Source organism: Epinephelus moara, chromosome 3, assembly GCF_006386435.1.
Source record: "Epinephelus moara isolate mb chromosome 3, YSFRI_EMoa_1.0, whole genome shotgun sequence".
NCBI lineage: Eukaryota > Metazoa > Chordata > Actinopteri > Perciformes > Serranidae > Epinephelus > Epinephelus moara.
In genome coordinates, this window is record NC_065508.1 from 17,442,650 (window position 1) to 17,461,410 (window position 18,761).

Consider the following 18,761-nt stretch of genomic DNA (forward strand, 5'->3'; position numbering starts at 1 on the left):
AAAATATTCCGTTTTCAAAACCAGCGCGACACAAGCGAAGCAGTAAAACATCTTGCCGCGATACTTCCGCTTTCAGAGGCGGTGTTGCGTAGGATGCGTTGCGCGTGACGTCGCTTGCTTTAGCCAATCGGCGACTCGCCCTGCAGGGGACGCGCATTGTTCAAAAACCAAACGCTGTCGGGTAAAATAATTCAGCTGAGGTACACTGAGCGTTTCTCTGCTTCGATACCGATAAGAAGCAATAGGTAAGTGTTAGTTTCAGGTAGTTTTGATACAAACTTAATTCAGTGTTTCCGTCTTTATTCAAGTACTTAAGTTTTGGCGATTTATTCAGTAAGTTGAGAACATTTACATAACGTTTCTCGAAACCAGGCGCGCGCACTTTCGACATTCGAGGTAAGGTTCTGTTTTTAACCTTTGGACAATCGATGCTAACAACAATAACGTTACACCTGTTAGTTACGATACAGCTAAATGTTGACCTAGCTAATAATACAGTGGTTTTAATCAAGCTTATGTTAGCCAAAAGCGACATAAGCAGTGTTGTGTTAGTTTGGTAGGAGTGACCACACGGTTTTCAAACAAGGACACAGCTTCTCGTTTACCTTCAACGGTAACTTTACGTACGTTAGTCACGCGCACTCCTCGTGTTGCAATTTGGTTAAAATGTTGGCTCCCTACTATTAAAAAAGAATAAACTGCCCTCAGGTAAACATACATAACTTACATTAATTGCAAGGATAGTTTAGTAACGTTAACATTATTCTCTATTTACGTTAGCATAATGGTACCTGGTGCTAAGGCACGAGTACCGTTAACGGTTAGTCGCTTATATGCATGAAAGGTTTCACTGTAAACAAGTAACGTATATATTTTGTAAAAACCTTTGATGCCATCCATCTAAATGAACAAAACAAACATTATAGGGTGATTTAACGTGCATTATGCTCTCCAGTGTGTGTCTCTGTGGAGGATTGCTTTACCTTTGCAGTCAACATAATATTAAAAATTGATTTCATGATGTCATTCTTCTGCACCCATACTAAACTCGTCAGGACAGGTGATTGCCCGGGATTTCATTTTCCTGTCTGACTAGTCTTTGAATTGTACTGTTTGGGTTTGAAGGGCAAAGTAGGCTTCTGTCAGTTTCTGTGTTTAGTCACCTTGTCACATGACACACCCCTGTTTAAACTGATCCTTTCAGTACAGTGAGTTGCTGCCAATTCCTCAGTGATGGCCTAGTTATAGGTACTAAAATATGTTTATTCATTGATTTCTTTCTACTGTATTCTGATCAATCCTGTCCCCAAGCATACATGCAAAAGAAAATGACAAGGTGGCAGAATAAAATTTATTTCCAAGCAGGTTTTCACCTACAAGGAATTTGCTCTGGTCTTTGCATACATGAAATATAATGTAAATGATACAGTACTGCAATAGTCAACAACATAAATACAATACAGCATAAAAAATTGCAATGGAAATATGAAAAAGATGCTTCAAAATATTATAACATAATAAATATGTAATGCATTGCATGTATGCATTTCCTCACATACACAGCCAGGTTTTAAAAGTGTTGCATTTACTTTGCCTTTAGAATAACCACATACTCATTAGGGTTTGTCTTCTTGTAACAGGTAAGCATGGCGCTGACTTTGTCCTCCCCGTGTGGGTTCCGCTCTGATGAGGACGAGGATATGGCTGTGTTTGAGTCTACGGCAGCAGAGCATGGAGGCATGTCCAGGCCACGTCTACCTGAGATCTCTGTCATCTCCCCCGGCCTAGACAACCGGCCGTCCATTTTAATGCCGGTGAGAGTGCTATTTTCTACGTTTTTGCTGCAGTGCACCCTGTGGGGTTTACAGTGTAAACAAATGAGGTTTACATTCAACATTTTCCTGATGTGCATTCCTCATGTGCATTCCTAAGGGTGTAACAAAAGCATTTGCAAACTCCTTTATGAAATGTTTTGTAACCTATATTTTATCGACTTGTTGTCTTCTCCTTCACAATTTTAGTTCTTCGTCTGCAACAAAATATTAACTGTGTTTTTAATTTGTGTTTCTAGAAACTTGCAGGGAAACCTGCAGCGGTGAGACAAGGAAGCTGTGAGGAAGGGAACACAGAGAGGGTGAAGGTTTTTCTGCGCATCCGACCACTCACTGAGGTGGAGAGTGACCAGGGAGAAGAGCAGGTGAGACCATGATTTTGTGGGTCGATTATGTGCATTTATTGCTTTTAGCACAACTGTACTCTGAACTCAAGGTTCACTCTTCTTTTAGGGTTGTGTAGCTGTCCAAGATGAGGAGACTCTGCTGCTCAAAGCTCCAAAAGAATCTCAGAACATGAGGACAGCAGAGAGGGGCATCACCCAGAGCATGCACAAGTTCAGTTTCTCGAAGGTAGGACAGTCACACTTGTACATAGTTTCAGGAGCTTACATGGTAATCAATGCCAGTAATAAATGAGGAGGATCCTGAAGGAAAACATCGTATATTTCCATTAAAAAAGCCACATGCTGATGTTTTCTCATCCCCCATCTTTCACAGATTTTTGGGCCAGAGACCACACAACAGCAGTTTTATGAGTGTGCGATGAAGACGATGGTGAAAGACGTGCTTCATGGAGAAAACCGACTCCTCTACACGTATGGCGTCACCAATTCTGGAAAGACTTACACTATTCAAGGTATGATTGTTTTTTCCTGGACACATCAATATAAAGCCCAGTTCAGACTGTGATGTTAGTGTTTGCAGCTCTGTGAAATGGTTTTAGATGCTGATATTGCATTCAGTGCTTATGTGGTCAGTTAAATGCAAATTTTAAATATCAAACTTCGCCCTGCAGGCAGCGGTCGAGAGGCAGGCCTCCTGCCCCGGGCTTTGGTATCCATGTTCAGGAAACTGCAGGGTCGTCTCTACGGTGCCATGGACCTTAAGCCTGTCATGAATCAGGATGTGAGGCACCTTGACTCTGGTGAGGTCAGGGCTGAGGAAATCCGCAGAAACTCTCTGCTCAAAGAGGTAAACAGAGGAACAACTTTATGCAATTAAAAATGTAATTTCCTTGTTGCACTCTGTCCCAGTGTCTCTTGCTGACAGGTATATAGCAATAATATATCTTTGTATATTTCTGGCACTGCAGAGTGTCAGTTTTAATAACGTTGTCATCCTGAACTCAGGCATAGACAGAGTTCCATCTAGTTCAATGTCAACCAACCTGTAGTAGGCTCAGTTTAAAATGTGTTTTAAAGCCCGAAAAATATCCAGCTAGAATCAATGACATGACTCACATTAAGTGCTACAGATAGAAAATGACACTTCTTTCTCCACAGTATCTCTATTGAAAACAAAAAAACACCAACAACAAAGAAAGTAATATAAATAAGAGTTTATGATTGAGTAAAGGAAATGACTGTTAATGGTCTGAGTGGGTGGGATTTAGAAAACAAGTGATCCTGTTTTAATGCCACCAAGTTTTGAACTGTCACATAAAAACTTCCAGCACCTGTTACACATCAAACCTTTTTAAGAAAGAAGTCTTAAGTATAAACTTCTTTTATATTATTTTGGTTGATCTGAGTAAACACACCACTTAGAAAGAATACATCAGCTCATATCTGTGTGGAAGAAGACGTTCTAATTCTTCCTGTTTGTTACAGGATGAGAATATGAATTCTCGTCGAGGTGGTACCACTACAGTCTGGGACAGCGGCATCGGAGGACTCTCCTCTACAAGTCACATTGCCACGCAGCTTGAAGGTGAGGAGGACAGCAGTGTATTCCAAAGGGGGACACATTTGGCAAATTTGCAAGGGCTGTTGTACTCATATTGTATAAGATAAATATATACATATATATATATAGGTGGATAGTGTAGGAAATCTTGATATGGTATTGACAGCAAGGTTACCATTTTACTCGTGCAAAAGCACCAAATTAAATTATATTTGTAGCATACATCCTGTCTCATTCATACTTACTTAGCTGAACCCTGCCTCCATTGCACTGAAATCAATACTGCCAATGTAACAAGCTTTATTTTCAAACACATCATACATGATTTTTACTTCCCTCTCTCTGCAGACACTGACAGTGTTTGTCTGGAGCCTGACAGCCTTTCACACAGTGGAGATGATCTGGAGGAAGGAGTGCAGTTTTCTATCTGGGTGTCCTTCTACGAGATCTACAATGAGTTCTTGTATGACCTCCTGGATGCTTCGCCCTCCCTGCAGCCCAGGAAAAGGGTCACACTGCGGCTTAGTGACGACAAGCACGGCAACCCCTATGTGAAAGGTAACTCGCTCATTCTCAGAGTTGATGTTTATAGAACATTAATGTATACACTATAATACTAAAACAGTTTAACCTCCTGAAGCCCAATCTCAGTATGCAGCTTCTCCCATGTGATGTGGTGTAAGCAGGAAATGGTGAAAACTGTAAACGCCTTCTTTTGGGACACATTGTGCAAGAGATGATGAAATACTTAAACTGGTCTGTTTGCTTTGTTTTGCTTCGTTATATTGACATTAACGGATAAAAATCTGTACAGTAGCACATAAAACATGTTTTGTCAAGTATAACTTTTTGCTTCTTTCGTCTTGTTCTATCAGACCTCACCTGGATCCAGGTCCGCAGTGCAGAGGAAGCTTGGAGAATTCTGAGGGCTGGACGTCGTAACCAGAGCTTCGCCAGCACTCACCTCAACCAAAACTCCAGCCGCAGGTAGGGGCACATTAAACTTGAGCCATATTTTGATTTATTTTGACATGTGTTTGATGCACTCATTTCATCTCTGATTATAACTTCATCCCACATAGCCACAGCATTTTTTCCATCCGTGTGCTGCACGTCCGTCCAGAAGCAGATTCAGCCCAGGCCATGCACATCAGCGAGTAAGTTGACCTTTCGTTACTCACTCTAAATTTCAGCTTTGGTTGATTTTGCTGTATTTTGACTTTGTAAAAGCGATAAAACACCGCTGTGTCTTGTTTTGTCTCCCTCTTAGACTGACTGTGTGTGATCTGGCTGGGTCTGAACGCTGTAAAGAGCAGCGTAATGGTGAGAGGATGAAGGAGGCCAGCAACATCAACACCTCCCTTTTAACACTGGGACGCTGTATTGCTGCTCTGAGGCAGAACCAGAACAACAAGTACGTGTTTAACCATAACTTGGAGTGATCAGTTCGATGTGGTAGTAGTGATGTAGTACATTAGAAACACATACATAACTCTCATGCTCAGCTTCCTTCACGATCACTTCTGCGATAATGACAGTATTGTTCCATATCATGTGAGGCAGTATTTCCAAGTGCTTCAAATACAAGACTTCTCATTTTAAGATATTGGACTGAGCTGTTTGAAAGACAGCTATACTTTAAAAACTTTTTAACCTCCACAGATCACGACCCCCTCAGGTGGTGCCCTTCAGGGACAGTAAACTGACTCGGGTCCTGCAGGGTTTCTTCTGTGGCAGAGGAACCTCCAGCATGGTGGTCAACATCAACCCATGTGCCTCCATCTATGACGAGACCCTCCAAGCCCTCAAATTCTCAGCTATTGCCACTCAAGTAAGGAGCATCTCCTTTATACTGTTCATCTAACTTCTGTGATTTTTAGAGCTAGTCTTGCATGTAGGGATGAGACCAAAGAAAAAAGAGAAAAAACATCCCTCGTCATTTCAGCTGGTCCATGGCCCGTCCACAAAGACCAGAGTGGCCTACATCCTGTCCCTGCTGCGTGAGCCAGCAGCAAACGGTAACGACAGCTCGATAATGGAAGAGGAAGATGATGAGAGTGATGTTGAAGATGGAGATATCACCATGTTAAATACCGAGGTAACTGCCTCCACAGTTATGTGACAGATAAATGTTCACTATTCTCCAACCACGTCCATAACCAATTGTCTTTACTTTGAAAACATGCTCATGTATAAAGCCAATAATACATTTTAAATGTTTCAAAGACACACACTTGTCCAGTGTTGCTAACAGCTGACTGTGTTTTCTGAAGGCTTTGCTGCAGGCCATTGATGTCCTGAAGAGAGAGGTGCAGCGCCAGCGGGAAGAGAAGGAGGCTCTTGAGGCAAATGTGAGAGAGCAGGTGGTCTCTGAGATGATGGAGATCATCAATGGGATGCAAGAAGGATTCAGGTGTGTGTCTGCTTTGTTTAGACCAAATGTTTTTAAGATGCCTATATACAGGGTTCCTACGCAAGTATGGAAAGTATGGAAATTAATTTGATCAATTTCTAGGTATTAAAAAGTATGGAAAATGAAAAATAAAGTGTGGAAAATATGTATGTTTCCAGACTATTACCACTGTTCTAAAATACTGTTTTCTAACATAGAAAATTATGTATTTCCAAAAATAATTTAATCAATCTGGATCATGTTTTATGCCGGGCCAAGCACAGTTTGTGTGAGAGCAAACGTCTGAGAAAACATACCGCCCCTTTTACCTGATTGACAAGTGATATGTCCAGTCGCTGCCCCATGACCCTCCTCCAGCCCCCCAGGTGTCAAGTTTCACTCCAACACTGCACCTTCCACAAGAAGACGAGTTTCACGTGGTTCACAATGGGTAGATGCAAGTTTTTGGATGGATGGCTTGACAATACCGTATATAAATACTGGTTGGCCAAGGATTCCCAATTCACACATAGAGCTAGATGCAAGCTTTTTGTGAAATCTTTTGACATCGCCAACATGGGGGAGAAGGCGATTCTGAGGCACATGAAAGGAAAAAACACAGATGTCTCGTTACTGCATTGCTTGCACCCAGAGTCCCAACCTTTTTGCCTCAGCCCAGACATTGAACCTGAGTTTTTATTTGCATGCCATTATGGTACTTGGCTACAATCGCCTATTAAGAATAATTAAATATAATGTGAAATATGATACACTGATATATTTACTCAGATGGTGCATATTCTCTGAAAAAAACAACAACAAAAATTAGGGTATGGAAAAGTATGGAATTTTGAAATTCCAAATGTGTAGGAACCCTGTATATAAAGCCCTGTTTCTACCAAACACTTTCGGTATTTGGTACCTTTGGAACCAAAAGTAACCCTTCACACATGGTACCTAGACCCTAGCGTTTCCACCGCAAACAGTACCCTTAAACGTGGGCAGGGTTGTTCACTCACTGCTCCGTCCAGCACTCACTGTATTTCCTCCTTTTCAGTTTGCACCTTGTTTATCGTCCACAGAACGAGGCTGCATGCCAACATTTTCAGAACAAAATAGAACAGGCTGCAGTGGGGATATTTAAAAATAGCGGGTTTGTGCATTTAGTCCTTCTAAGGCAAGTTCAGGGGTTTAGTGTTGCCGGAGCCCGTAGTGAGGATACAGTTCACATAATTCGGTCTAATCAATATATATTTTTAAATGCTTGAAGATCCACTCATTACTTAAAGTGATCCGTACTGAACTGTACCATACCGCTTGGTGATAACGGGGCACAATACTAACCAGGCTGCATTTGGGACATGTGATGAAAGCATTTCTTGCAATGACATATGTGAGAACAGCCCTCTTGTAATAGAATTTGCTAGCAGTTGAAAAGTGAAGCAGTTTCAGGAAAACACAGATGATTTGCATTCCTTGTATTTTTTTCATCAAAGAAATTGCCCTCAAAGCTGTAACATTAGAATAGTGAGAAAATGCTGGAATTTGAAATGAATGCAGATCCTGAGTTGCGATGTGTTCCTGCCCTACAGTGAGACCTTGGAGGCAGAGAGAGCTCTAATTGAAGAGAGATACGAAGACAAGATTACTAACGTGCAGAAACATTTGAAGAAGTTCTACAGCCAGGAGCTGAAGGTGAGACATAAATCATCAGCCATAAGTTGGCATTACTTCCTGGCAGTGTCTGCCCCCATGGCAGGGTTTCAGCGCACACATAATCTGCAAAACTCTGCACTACCTGTTGTTGTATCTGTGTCGAGATATTTTTTGCTAATTTTTTTCTTTTCATCCTCCCTTAGGAGCGTGATCAGGAGATTGAAGCTTTGTCTGCTGCACTTGAAAAAAACAAGGCAGCTGAAGCGGCGCCCGTGTCGGTGCCACAGGAAGATGCTGAGGGGCCTCGACGCTCTCAGCGCCTCACTTCTCAAACAGAAGTCGGCAGACTGCATGCTGAGCTCAACCAGTGTCGTGTTGAGCTGCTCACTAAGTCACAAGGTGACTGAAACACTGCTCAGATAATGTGTTAATGTTAGGATGTTGCTAGTGGTAGCTAACTGTCTTGTTCTGCTCACCTGTGCAGAGCTGACAAAGCTGAAGATTCAGCTGGAAGTCCCAGGCTCAACAGGCACCCTCACCGGCGCTGCTGACCGCAAGCTGGAGGACGGTCAACGGGTCAGTTACTGCTCCACTATATGAAACGCAACATTGTTTTTGCTGCAGGCGAGTGTCTTCATCCTCACAAAGACTAAAATTCTGACTCTGTCTAACAGAACCTGCGTCAGCTGCGCCTGGATTTGCAGAGGCTTGGGTTAGACTTGCAGTCTGGTGAACGAGCCTGCTGTCGCAACACAGGAGGGGAGAGGCTGCGGCAGGCACTAACAGCTGCAGATGAGACACTGGCCAAACAGGTAAAGCCACAGATACATACTTTATATTATTTTAACCATTTCAAAGGGGCTAAGCCCTCTGTGCTGTGAGAAAAGGTGCCTAAAACATTCAACTAAGACACTGTTTGGAAAAGTATTCATTTGAATGTAGCTCCGAAGTTAAGCTTATTTATTTTGTTGGTGATAGTTTGTGTCGGTTTATTTACTGAAGTTACTCCAGACTTCAATGTGATTTAGAGGTTACATTTATTTTCTTTTGTTGGATAAGACCAGTTTGAAACTGGACATTTTAAAAAAAAAAGCTCTCTATTGCAAATGGAAAAGTAAAAGCAGCTGAAGCTCAGCTGATAAAGAACTAGCTGAAATCACATACTGCCATCCCTGTAAGAACCTCTGCACAATTTCAGTTAGGGCAGAGTTCTGATAGTAATTACATGTCTCCTCGCTTTGAGGCTGGTTATAGATTCTCTAACTTTAGAGAAGCAGAGACTATTAGTATCTGTTTAAAGTGCAGCTCTCAATTTAAAGTACTTTTGTTTTTCTCTCCCTCTGCTCTCTTCACTAACAAGCTTGACACACAGCCAGCTTTTAAACTAAATCTAGGTCTCTAACATCTACACCAGGTGATTAGTGTGCAAAAGCATGATCAGAAGTTTCACTGTGGCTCACTTCTCTCTCTCAACCTCCCACCTTATCCTTCACTCCCCACTCTGTGGTCCTGTCTAACCCTGTTGACTGACTTCTTCTCAGGACCAGATCCTTTCGGACCTCCAGAATGGCCTGATGCTTGTAAAGGCTGACTTGAGACGGAAAGCGGAGACCCTGGCCCAGACACAGGCTGCCCGGCCCCAGCTGCCCCCGTCAGGCTCTGCTGCCTCCAACACACCAGCTTTCTGCAAGAAGAGGGGCTGTGGGGCCGCCGTGCCAAGCGACACCGAGAACCGGCCTCCGAATAAACGGCCCTTTTTCCAGTCTCTGTTCCCGACACGTACCCCAACACGTAAATACAACACTCGTGCTGTTGAAGAAGCAACCCTTACCCCCTCCTCACGAATCTTGCGGTCTCGCCAGCAGTCTCCACCTCCCAGTCCTTTCCCCACCCCTCGTAGTCTCAGGGGGAAGTACTGAGCTCTTTGGAGTGCGTCCTCTTTGATATTATGCAGAGAAGAGTTTTACTTGCTGGTAACTTTATAGTATTTTTATACTGTTTTGTATATAATCACTGTTTGCAGTGCGGTTAACTCACTGTTGTCATGCCAAATATACTTCTGATGTTCATGCCAGTAAAACAGTTATGCTTTAAATGGGATTGCAGTACACTACCAAGGGAGTTGAGGTGCTCTTGAGCAGTAAAGCTGCTCAGTGGCTAATGGTTATGGACTGCATAGTTAAGAATAGTGCATGTGTGTGTAATCACCCTTCACTGCTTCTGCACCTCCTCTGCATGCACCTGTTTTCAAGTGTCTATAGCAGAAAAATGTATTTTATTTCCATGCACCGTAAAACATGAAAATGACATTACAAAGAAAAACAGTCCTAGCAGGTATGTTTTATTCAAACTATTTACATATATACAGCATTGATGAGGCCTGACTGCAAGTCAAAACATGGTGTTTGTGTGCTGTCTTTGTTCTGTGTGTGGGTGGGTGTGTATATGTAAATATTTCAAGGTTTCTTTTCTTTGTACTGAGTGTCTGCTCTGACGGATCTTTGTGCTTTTTTTTTTTTTTAACAGTTGACCTGACATTTACTTATACAAATGTTGCATGTTTATTAAACATATTCAAACACTTTTTGTATTACGTTGACTAAAGTATGTACAATATGCTAACTGACCCAAGCATTCATTTCAAGAGCTTGTTTTTGCATTACATTGTGTCTTATCCTGGACAAAAATGATCAGGATTGCAACTTTTACAAACAAACGTCATTTTAATGTCATTAACAAATCTCTGCGCCAACAAGTAAATCCTTCCAACACTGTCTTTTGGCAAAGTCAAACCTCCCCAAGCAGTTGGATTTACAAACTGTCCATTACAAAGCCAGTGAATAAGCGGGTGGGTGTCAGGGTGTGAAGGAGATAAGGTTCAGCGGAGACACCCTCCTGACGGGAGTGTTGTTGTTTGAGAGCGGAGCGAACAGATCTGCTGATGGCGTCTCGATCTGATCTCTGACTTGTGAAATTTGCCTCAGCAGAGCCTTTCCCTCTTCGCGAGCCTACGAGCAGAGTGACCACCGACACCAGTTAGTGCGTTACTAATGCTTCCTCTCCACTGCAGTGACTAGAACACAGTGCTCACATCATGCAGGCACACTTACGTCATTGTAGTCGCAACAGCGTTGGGCACAGAGGGACGCCTCATCGTAGAGCTTGTTCTTGAAATAGTACTGACCCAGGTACCGCAGGGCTGTGCTCACCTCCGCGTGCTCCAGCTGCTCCTGTGATGACAAGATTTTAGTTGAAGTGGATTTCTTCCAAACAAATGCAATAAAGGGCAAAAAACATTAAATCCTTTTTGATTGTTGAACATCTCATTTAAAAACCACAGGCATTAATATGCTGCTCTAACAGCCTCCAGTCTTTTCAGTTCATCCCAAAGGTCTCAGATGGGGTTGAGGTCAGAGCTCTTAGCCAATGAACTTTTTCCACACCAAACAAAACCATTGCTTTGTGCACGTGTGAATAATCATGTAGAAACAGTAGCAAGCCAAACACAAACTCCTGCCACAAAGTATAACTATTTGCTGTTGCATTAACATTTCCCTTAAGTGTAACTGAGGAGCCTGGCCAAAACCATGGCTACAGCCCGGATCAAAACCACACACAAGTCTGTTGGCAGGAGTGTCAAAAAGTAGCATATGTATTTGGATCCTTTATAATGCTTACCCCACAAGAGAAAATGTCTTTGATGTAAAGCATGTAACACTGGGCAGCATCATCAGACTCATTCAGCTGTTCATGGAGCCTGCCAAAAGAATAAGAAAGAATTCACATTGGCTCCTATTTCTGGGTGATACAATTTACATGTTGACATAATGACAACAGAAGACAGCAAGCTGCAGACTGGATCTTCATTTTGTGCTTAAATTTTAAATAAAATGTGATGTGAGCGACGTTTTTTTGAGCCCACATGTTGTTTGATTTTCTTCAATCACATTTCCTCAGGATACAGCAGACACTTACTTTGCCAACTTGAGAAGAGCCATTTTCTCGACATCTCCGACAGAGTACGCCCTCCAGTAACACTAGACAAAAATAGAATGTGTCAAAAACCAGCCAGAAAGCTTTGTGAATTTACACACCAGGAGTCGCTGGCAGTTGTAATGTACGTACCTTTTTGGCTTCCACTTGCTGTGACAGCTTTTCATAGCTTTCCCCCAGTGCGACCAACATGCGTGAGTCATTAGGCCTATGGAAATACATCACTGTATGTCAAAATAAATTATGAAATTTATATATCTTTCTACATAACTTTGATTCTTAGTAACACCTGCAGTTTGTCAACATCCATACCTGAGCTGGTGAGCTTTTCGATAATAGTACAAACAGTAAAAGGGCATCTTGAGGATCTCATATGTCTGACCCAGGCCATACCAGGCACGGTAGTCTCGCTTGTTCACTTCAATGGCATGCCTGATAGGAAACAGTAAAAACAAGGAAACAATACAGCTGGTATGAGTCGTCCACACTGCTGTGAAAGATGTGGCAACAAGTAACTAGAGACTGTCTTGAGATGCCATTTGCAATACAGTGATCGGCGACTTAAAATGAATGTGGGCCAGGGATGTTAAGTGGTGGGACCATTGACCCTTTCCCCACTAGAGCCAGGTGTGGGGCTGTGTGCCTTCTCTCGCTGGATTTCTGACCACTACTATAATCTATTCCTGACCATTCCCACAGGGTGTGTGTCAGCGGCTGCCTGCCCACACAAACACTGACCACACACCCATGCAATAATTGATTATCAATAGATTGAGTCTTCTCCTGTCTCACAAGGAAAATACATAATTTTACTGTGGTATTAAGGAAGCTATGCATATCTGTTGGTAATAAGTAGCAACATTACGTCTTAGTGCATAATTACAGTAATTCTGGTGTCTTTGGGATTTGCTGTATTATTATTATAATCTGTAATATTCCTGACAAATTCCTCCAAATGTTCGATTTATATTACTTTTCTTTTCATTGTTATGCCCTGCTGTTATCTTCTTTTCCACTAAACTTGTTGATGTCTCCATCCTTCATGTTAATTAATCTCCAGGACCCACATGTTAATTGTTTTAACCACCTGCTCTCACCCTCAATAAAGATAAAACTGCCTGCTCCTGCATGATTTGTGTTGAGCCCAACCACACACACACACACACACACACACACACACTTCTGGCTCCCTTGCTTGGACCACAGCCATCTTGAACTCAGCCTTCATTTTGACCTCAACTACACACCTGTGACGACATCACGTTGACAGAATCTGTCCACAGATAGACATATAAACACCTGGCAAAATACTCAAAATGGCTTCTGTCTTAGTACTGCCAAAGTAGCTGCAACTAAGACCACTTTTTGCCATGATGACAAACACATACACAGACTTACAAAGTGAAAACAATACCAGCCGTCACAACGCTATCACAGCTGGTAAAAACGTCATCATTTACCCACTGAATAAGACACTGATATAGCCACCAAATTAAGAGCAGTCTATGCTCTACATCATCTTCAGTCTGACCTGTAGGCCTGGATGGCAGCTGAGGTGTTCTTCATTTCCATGTATTCATGGCCCATGAGAGTCCAGGCACCGAGGCATCGAGGGTTCAGTTTGAGGGCCCGCTGGAAGTACAGAGCTGCCTTCTCATGCTGAGATCGTAAGCTATAATAGTTACCTGTGGATGAGAGACAACTTATTACACACATAACCCTTTTACAAAATACGCAATACAAATTAACTGACCGGCTGATAAATTTGTATGGGACATAAATTAGAAAAGAGCGAGCAAATACACCTGTGAAGCTGTAACCAGTTAATACGTTTGTGCTGTTACAACACACTTTTATGAACTCATCAATTAATCGTTTCATTGTTGAAAACTTATGCTGCAGAATCAAACAGTGGCATTAGTGTTGATCAGATTATCTTACCGATAACACAGCACGTCTCCACTCTGTACTTGTCAATCTCCACCAGGTTGTGGGCCAAGTAGCTCAACTCTGGCTTCATGCTCTGTGGAAAGATTCATTACCATCAGCAACAGGAAACAAACAAAATAAAAAATCTATATTTTATATTTATTAATGTGTCTTCACAAGAACATCAATCTGTTCAAGACCAGCTATTTTTATTTCACTTAGATCCTGTTCTGAAAACGTGACTCACAGAGGCCATATAAAAACATCAAGATACCCCCTCTGCCACTAAGCATCTGTCCCACTTAAATGTTTATCCCTACTGGCTGATGCTTTTGAGACGTCTAACCTCCCAGTGAGAACATACTTCTTCAATTCATCACAAGTGGTGAACTCACTTTGACATAGAGCAGGTTGGAGAATGTGTCCATGTTGTCGATGCGATACGGATCCTGCTCCCTCAACTCGTTGAAGAGAGCCAAAGCTTGGTCAATATCTGAAATGAACAGAAACAGAGTGCTGCAAAACTTCACCTGTTCCCTTGACGTTACTTCTGACAGGCAAAATCTCAAAATGAAAAGGTAGAAAATGAACCTCTGATGTTGTGGTAGGCCACGGCAATCTGTGAGATGATGTAGGTGCTCTTCGAAAAGCCGGCCTCCATGAGGTTCTGGTATTTCTGCAGCGCTTCTTTGATCATCTGCAGCTCTGTGTACATGTGGGCCATGAAGAAGTCTTTAATCCAGCAGTCTGGCAGGGACAGTGACTTCAGCTGGGGACAAAGACCAAGAGACCAGAGTAGATGGAATCATTTTAGCCCATATAATTACCTGAGATGGAACTTCTTTTGGGTTTCTTTGAATTAATTGAATATGAGAAAGTTTTGTTTTATGGGAACATAAAGTTAATGATACAATGCTATCTAATGTACATGAATAGACAAAGGTAGTTACCATTTCAATGTTGGTGACAAGGTTACTAAGCTCCAGCCAGGCTCCCCAATGAAGAGGAAGTGCATGAATTGCCTCAACAAACACCTCCACCGCCTCCTTCAGCAGATCCAGCTTTCGTAGCACCACCCCATACCTGTGTTACCACATTCACAAACACATGTACAGTTTATGAGCATTCCACTGTATTCCTCTGTTTACTCTGAGTAAAGTATGTACACATTGGAGGAAACATTCTTACAGGTACAGGGTGAACCCGTCCAACTCTCCTGCTGTGTGTTTCTTACTGAGCTCAACCCTCAGTTCTCGCAAGGCTTCATTGCGCACCTGACCCTTCTCCAGAGGACCTGGTACCACACACAAAAAAATAAGTTTTAAAAGGGGAAAAAAGTTCTTTTAGTTCTCTTTAAAAAGGTCAAACAGACAAGTCCTCACCCAGGCTGTCCACAGTCTCATCGTCCTTTTTCTTCTCACCTGACTGAAGACAAAGACGGAAAGTTTCAAAATGGTTCACAAGCATTGTAATCAAAATAAAATCAAAGCTCAAAGGATGTGGACACGAAAGATATCTACAGAACCTTACCAGGTAGCGAGAATACATATAGAGGAAATAAGCCTTCTGACTGCAGCAGCCTTTCAGAAAGTAAGCGGCACGGTCATACTCTTTCAGGTCAAAGTAGGATTTGGCCAGTGTAAGTGCATCCAGGTCTTGTGCATCTTCCTGTATTTGAGAAAGACAAAGTAAAAGAAAAGTTACCATAATCACATGTATCAAGTCAATTTTATTACTAAAAAAAAGAAGATTAATCTCACTAAAAAACAAAAAGGGCTTTCATAAAGTTGTAACTGTAGGTCACTTCTGAACGCATGATCAAAAGGCAATCTTGCGTTCTACATAATAAAAACTGTCACCAGGGGGCAGTATAACTTTTCCCTTCTGGAGAAAGAGACACTACCAATAAATATTAAATGGCAAACCAAACTACAGAATGAAGTTCCACAGCTCTGTTTATCCTTTCCTTGTGTAAGACAGCTGACTGAGTTTTTAATGCTCCAAAGTATGTTTTTGCTTCTTTATTTTTCTTGTTATCAACAAATCCCATGAACAGACTAAAACTAACAATGTATGGATCCTACTAACAAGTATCGCATGTGTAACCAAGTCCTGATTTATCTTATTTCTCTGTGTCACAGATCACCATTGTTGTCTAAAAACTACTACAAAAATATCAATGATCACATTCCACTGGGTGATATGTTCTTTTATTAAATGAATGTGGGCACTGTACTTTATTTAAAGTAGATCCCACATACACAAAATAGTTTTGGGAAACAAATTAGCCTTTTGAGGACTGAATAGTAGAGTATATGAGTGTATGAGTATATATTTGTTATCTATTTTTAAAGACTTAAAACTATAGGGACTAATGTGGTTGGGGGCCACTGGTGGAGGTTAGGCTGCATTTTCATTTTTTTTTCTCCATTTTTTCATTTTCATCATTTCATTTTCATGCTGTATTTCTATTTCTATTTTGCACGGAGCATTGGAACAAAAACAATTTCCCCCCCCTGGGGATTAATAAAGTATTCTGAATCTGAATCTGAATTTTGAGGAAATTTGTATAATATGATACAGAAAACATCTACATTTCTATTTGATGGAATGATAATGCAGCAATAAATCAGGACACTGATACTGAACTAGGACAAATCATGTCCTGCCAAATAAAGCAAAGAAACCTTAAAATTGTGACTTATCAACACTCTAATTCTGTTTCTGGGGTGAAACATTATTTTTAAAGGATTTATTTTTTACGAAATAAATATGATTTACAAAATATTCTGATCTGCCTTCATTTTTTAAATTGTAAATTTGCTCTGTGCCAGAAAACACCCTGTCCCAGACAAGAATTCACAACTTCAAACAACTAAATAATGTGTTGAAGCCTGTAACATGTAAAACATGTGCTGATTAAATCGGTGTCAAAATGTATTGTTATATTCAACTTTGTTTTCTTTTTCTCTTTTTTTTTTTAAATGAAAATGTTGGTCCTTTAAAGCTGTGTCAAAGATTTTTTGTCATTTCCCTCAGATTTCAACAAAAACATAATTTAATCGTGCATAAAAGGGGTCAGCTATATCCTAAAGATTACAGTCTCACCTCCAGGTTTCCAATCGGGTGGAAATGCTGTTCAAGCACTGGTAAGCTTTCTATTTATCTGGTAAGTCTCAACCATGACATTTCAACTCCCTAGCCCTTCTAAATCAAAACTAAATAAGAACTATAGTTTGAAAATGAGTATTTTGATAAGCATTAAGAGAACTTTTAGCACCACTGAAAAGTAAAATGTCTTCTCACTACAAGTGCTGTGAAATTAAAAAATATATAACTTTTTGTCAACTCTGTAAGACATCATCTCCGTCAGACTTCACCTCTGGTATCCATTATGTATGCTATTTAAGAAAAAAAAAATCACCGGGAGGTTAGCTCATTACAGGGTTTAATAGTCAAGACTTTGATCTTTTAAAATATATTTTCCCAGCTTAATTGAAGAGGGAAAAAAAGGTTTTGTCCCAATTCTCAAGAATGAGTGAAATTCATTATTGGGTTTGAAAATCTCCTCTGGTGTCAACATTACACAGCTCCAATGAAAAGCTGAAACATCCTGATAAAGAATATAATGTATGTATGTGACCCTATTAGAAAGCATGGGATACAATGATTAATTTAAACCCTCAAGCTACGTCAAAGGGGACCTGAGGGAAACTGGATGGTAGAAATTTAAAAATGACATGGAAACTGAGTCGATGCTGGCAGTGCACAGTACAAACCTCAGTAAAAGGAGGCGATGGGGGTAATTCATCTTTGGGAAGAGGCTCCAAAGCAAATGCCAACTCAGAAGCCCTAAAATGTAAACACAGCAAGCATGTGACAACTGTGTCATTGATTACAGTCATTTAATCACACCAGATTTCTCCTTGCAGCAAGCACAAAGTAATTTTGTCCAGTAACTTTACAGTTACATTTACTAATCGACAACAATTAACAACAATTAGCTTAACGACGTAAATGGTAAAGGAAAAACATTGCTGCATATCGTGTAGCGTTTATACACTTTATTACAGCCGTATTTAATTTTCAACGTAAGTAATCAACAACGCTCTTAACTGAAATGTATCATTAGTAGTAACGTTAGTGTTAATAGTTTTAATCCATTTTAGCTCAATTGTTGCAACCTAACGCAAATGAGACTTGTCAAAAGCCCTGCTAACGTAACGTTAGCTAACTGATAACTGGCGGTAACGCTTAGTCTGTAAGGTAACACAGCAGAAAGACAGACAGGTAACGGCACATTAGTCACAGTCAGTCTCACCATTTCGCGCTGTGTAAAAGTCCTCTTTCTTTACAAAGCGATATCACCGATATTAGCTGTTTCTTGATTAGCACCAGGTCTCCAAACTCACTACAGAGAGCCGCCATTTTCATATTTTACCAAGCTTGTATGCGATTGGTGGAAGTTACAAAGCGGTAGTCCCGCCCACCAAGGATTATGTCACTTCCGCTTCGCCCTTGCTTCCACAATAAAAGCATTGTTGGTATTTTGTCGTGAGAAAAACAGCATTTGCAATTAAAACCCTGTAACTTATCTTTAAAAAATCACAGGTATTAGTGTGCTCGCCTGCACATATTGCATTTTAACACACCCACATATACCCAGCCAAATAACAGCATAGTCAATGCAAGTTGTATTTTTCACAATATTTCGTATAGACCTAGTCAGTAAACTACATTATTAACTAAAGGCAGAAGATCAAGCACATAATACAGATTTTTCAGTAAACAATGACACCTAAAAACTTAACTTACTAAACCTATTGACTGAAAATATGCATTATGTTATGCAAAATATCAGTTTTAATTTTCAAGGTCATGCACCAGAACATCTCTCTTCAGCCACCTCAACACTAAAGTTAATGTCAAGGTTATTTAATGTCAGACTGCAACATGTGGATTAGAATTCTAATGATTTCTCCATAAAATGTATGAGGTTTCACTATATATGTGGAGGTGGAGGCAGGCTATGAGTGTACAAGTAGCCTAAA

At 40.9% G+C, this 18,761-nt stretch overlaps 2 protein-coding genes across 3 annotated transcripts; one reads left to right on the plus strand and one right to left on the minus strand.

Moving 5' to 3' along the window:
• The first annotated feature begins 150 nt into the window (after positions 1-150).
• Positions 151-10,371, plus strand: kif20a (kinesin family member 20A). 2 transcript variants are annotated; one of them, XM_050040754.1, is made up of 19 exons: positions 151-245; positions 1,641-1,814; positions 2,072-2,197; positions 2,286-2,405; positions 2,553-2,691; positions 2,851-3,026; positions 3,665-3,764; positions 4,089-4,298; positions 4,616-4,727; positions 4,823-4,897; positions 5,011-5,154; positions 5,403-5,571; positions 5,686-5,838; positions 6,014-6,153; positions 7,725-7,827; positions 7,992-8,187; positions 8,273-8,364; positions 8,463-8,600; positions 9,330-10,371. In XM_050040754.1, exons 2-19 carry the CDS (start codon positions 1,647-1,649, stop codon positions 9,705-9,707), a joined length of 2,739 nt encoding a protein of 912 aa, XP_049896711.1. In that variant the 5' UTR covers positions 151-245; positions 1,641-1,646; the 3' UTR covers positions 9,708-10,371. The 2 variants fall into 2 exon arrangements, with proteins under 2 accessions (XP_049896711.1, XP_049896710.1); XM_050040753.1 differs by lacking the exon at positions 151-245 and adding an exon at positions 253-396.
• Positions 10,289-18,158, minus strand: cdc23 (CDC23 (cell division cycle 23, yeast, homolog)). The gene is made up of 16 exons (XM_050040755.1): positions 18,032-18,158; positions 17,490-17,562; positions 15,241-15,378; positions 15,093-15,135; positions 14,899-15,004; positions 14,661-14,793; positions 14,302-14,479; positions 14,106-14,203; positions 13,723-13,804; positions 13,313-13,466; positions 12,094-12,213; positions 11,914-11,989; positions 11,764-11,825; positions 11,467-11,545; positions 10,899-11,018; positions 10,289-10,796 (listed from the first exon to the last, which is right to left on the minus strand). Exons 1-16 carry the CDS (start codon positions 18,142-18,144, stop codon positions 10,644-10,646), a joined length of 1,728 nt encoding a protein of 575 aa, XP_049896712.1. The 5' UTR covers positions 18,145-18,158; the 3' UTR covers positions 10,289-10,643.
• Positions 18,159-18,761: the final 603 nt, after the last annotated feature.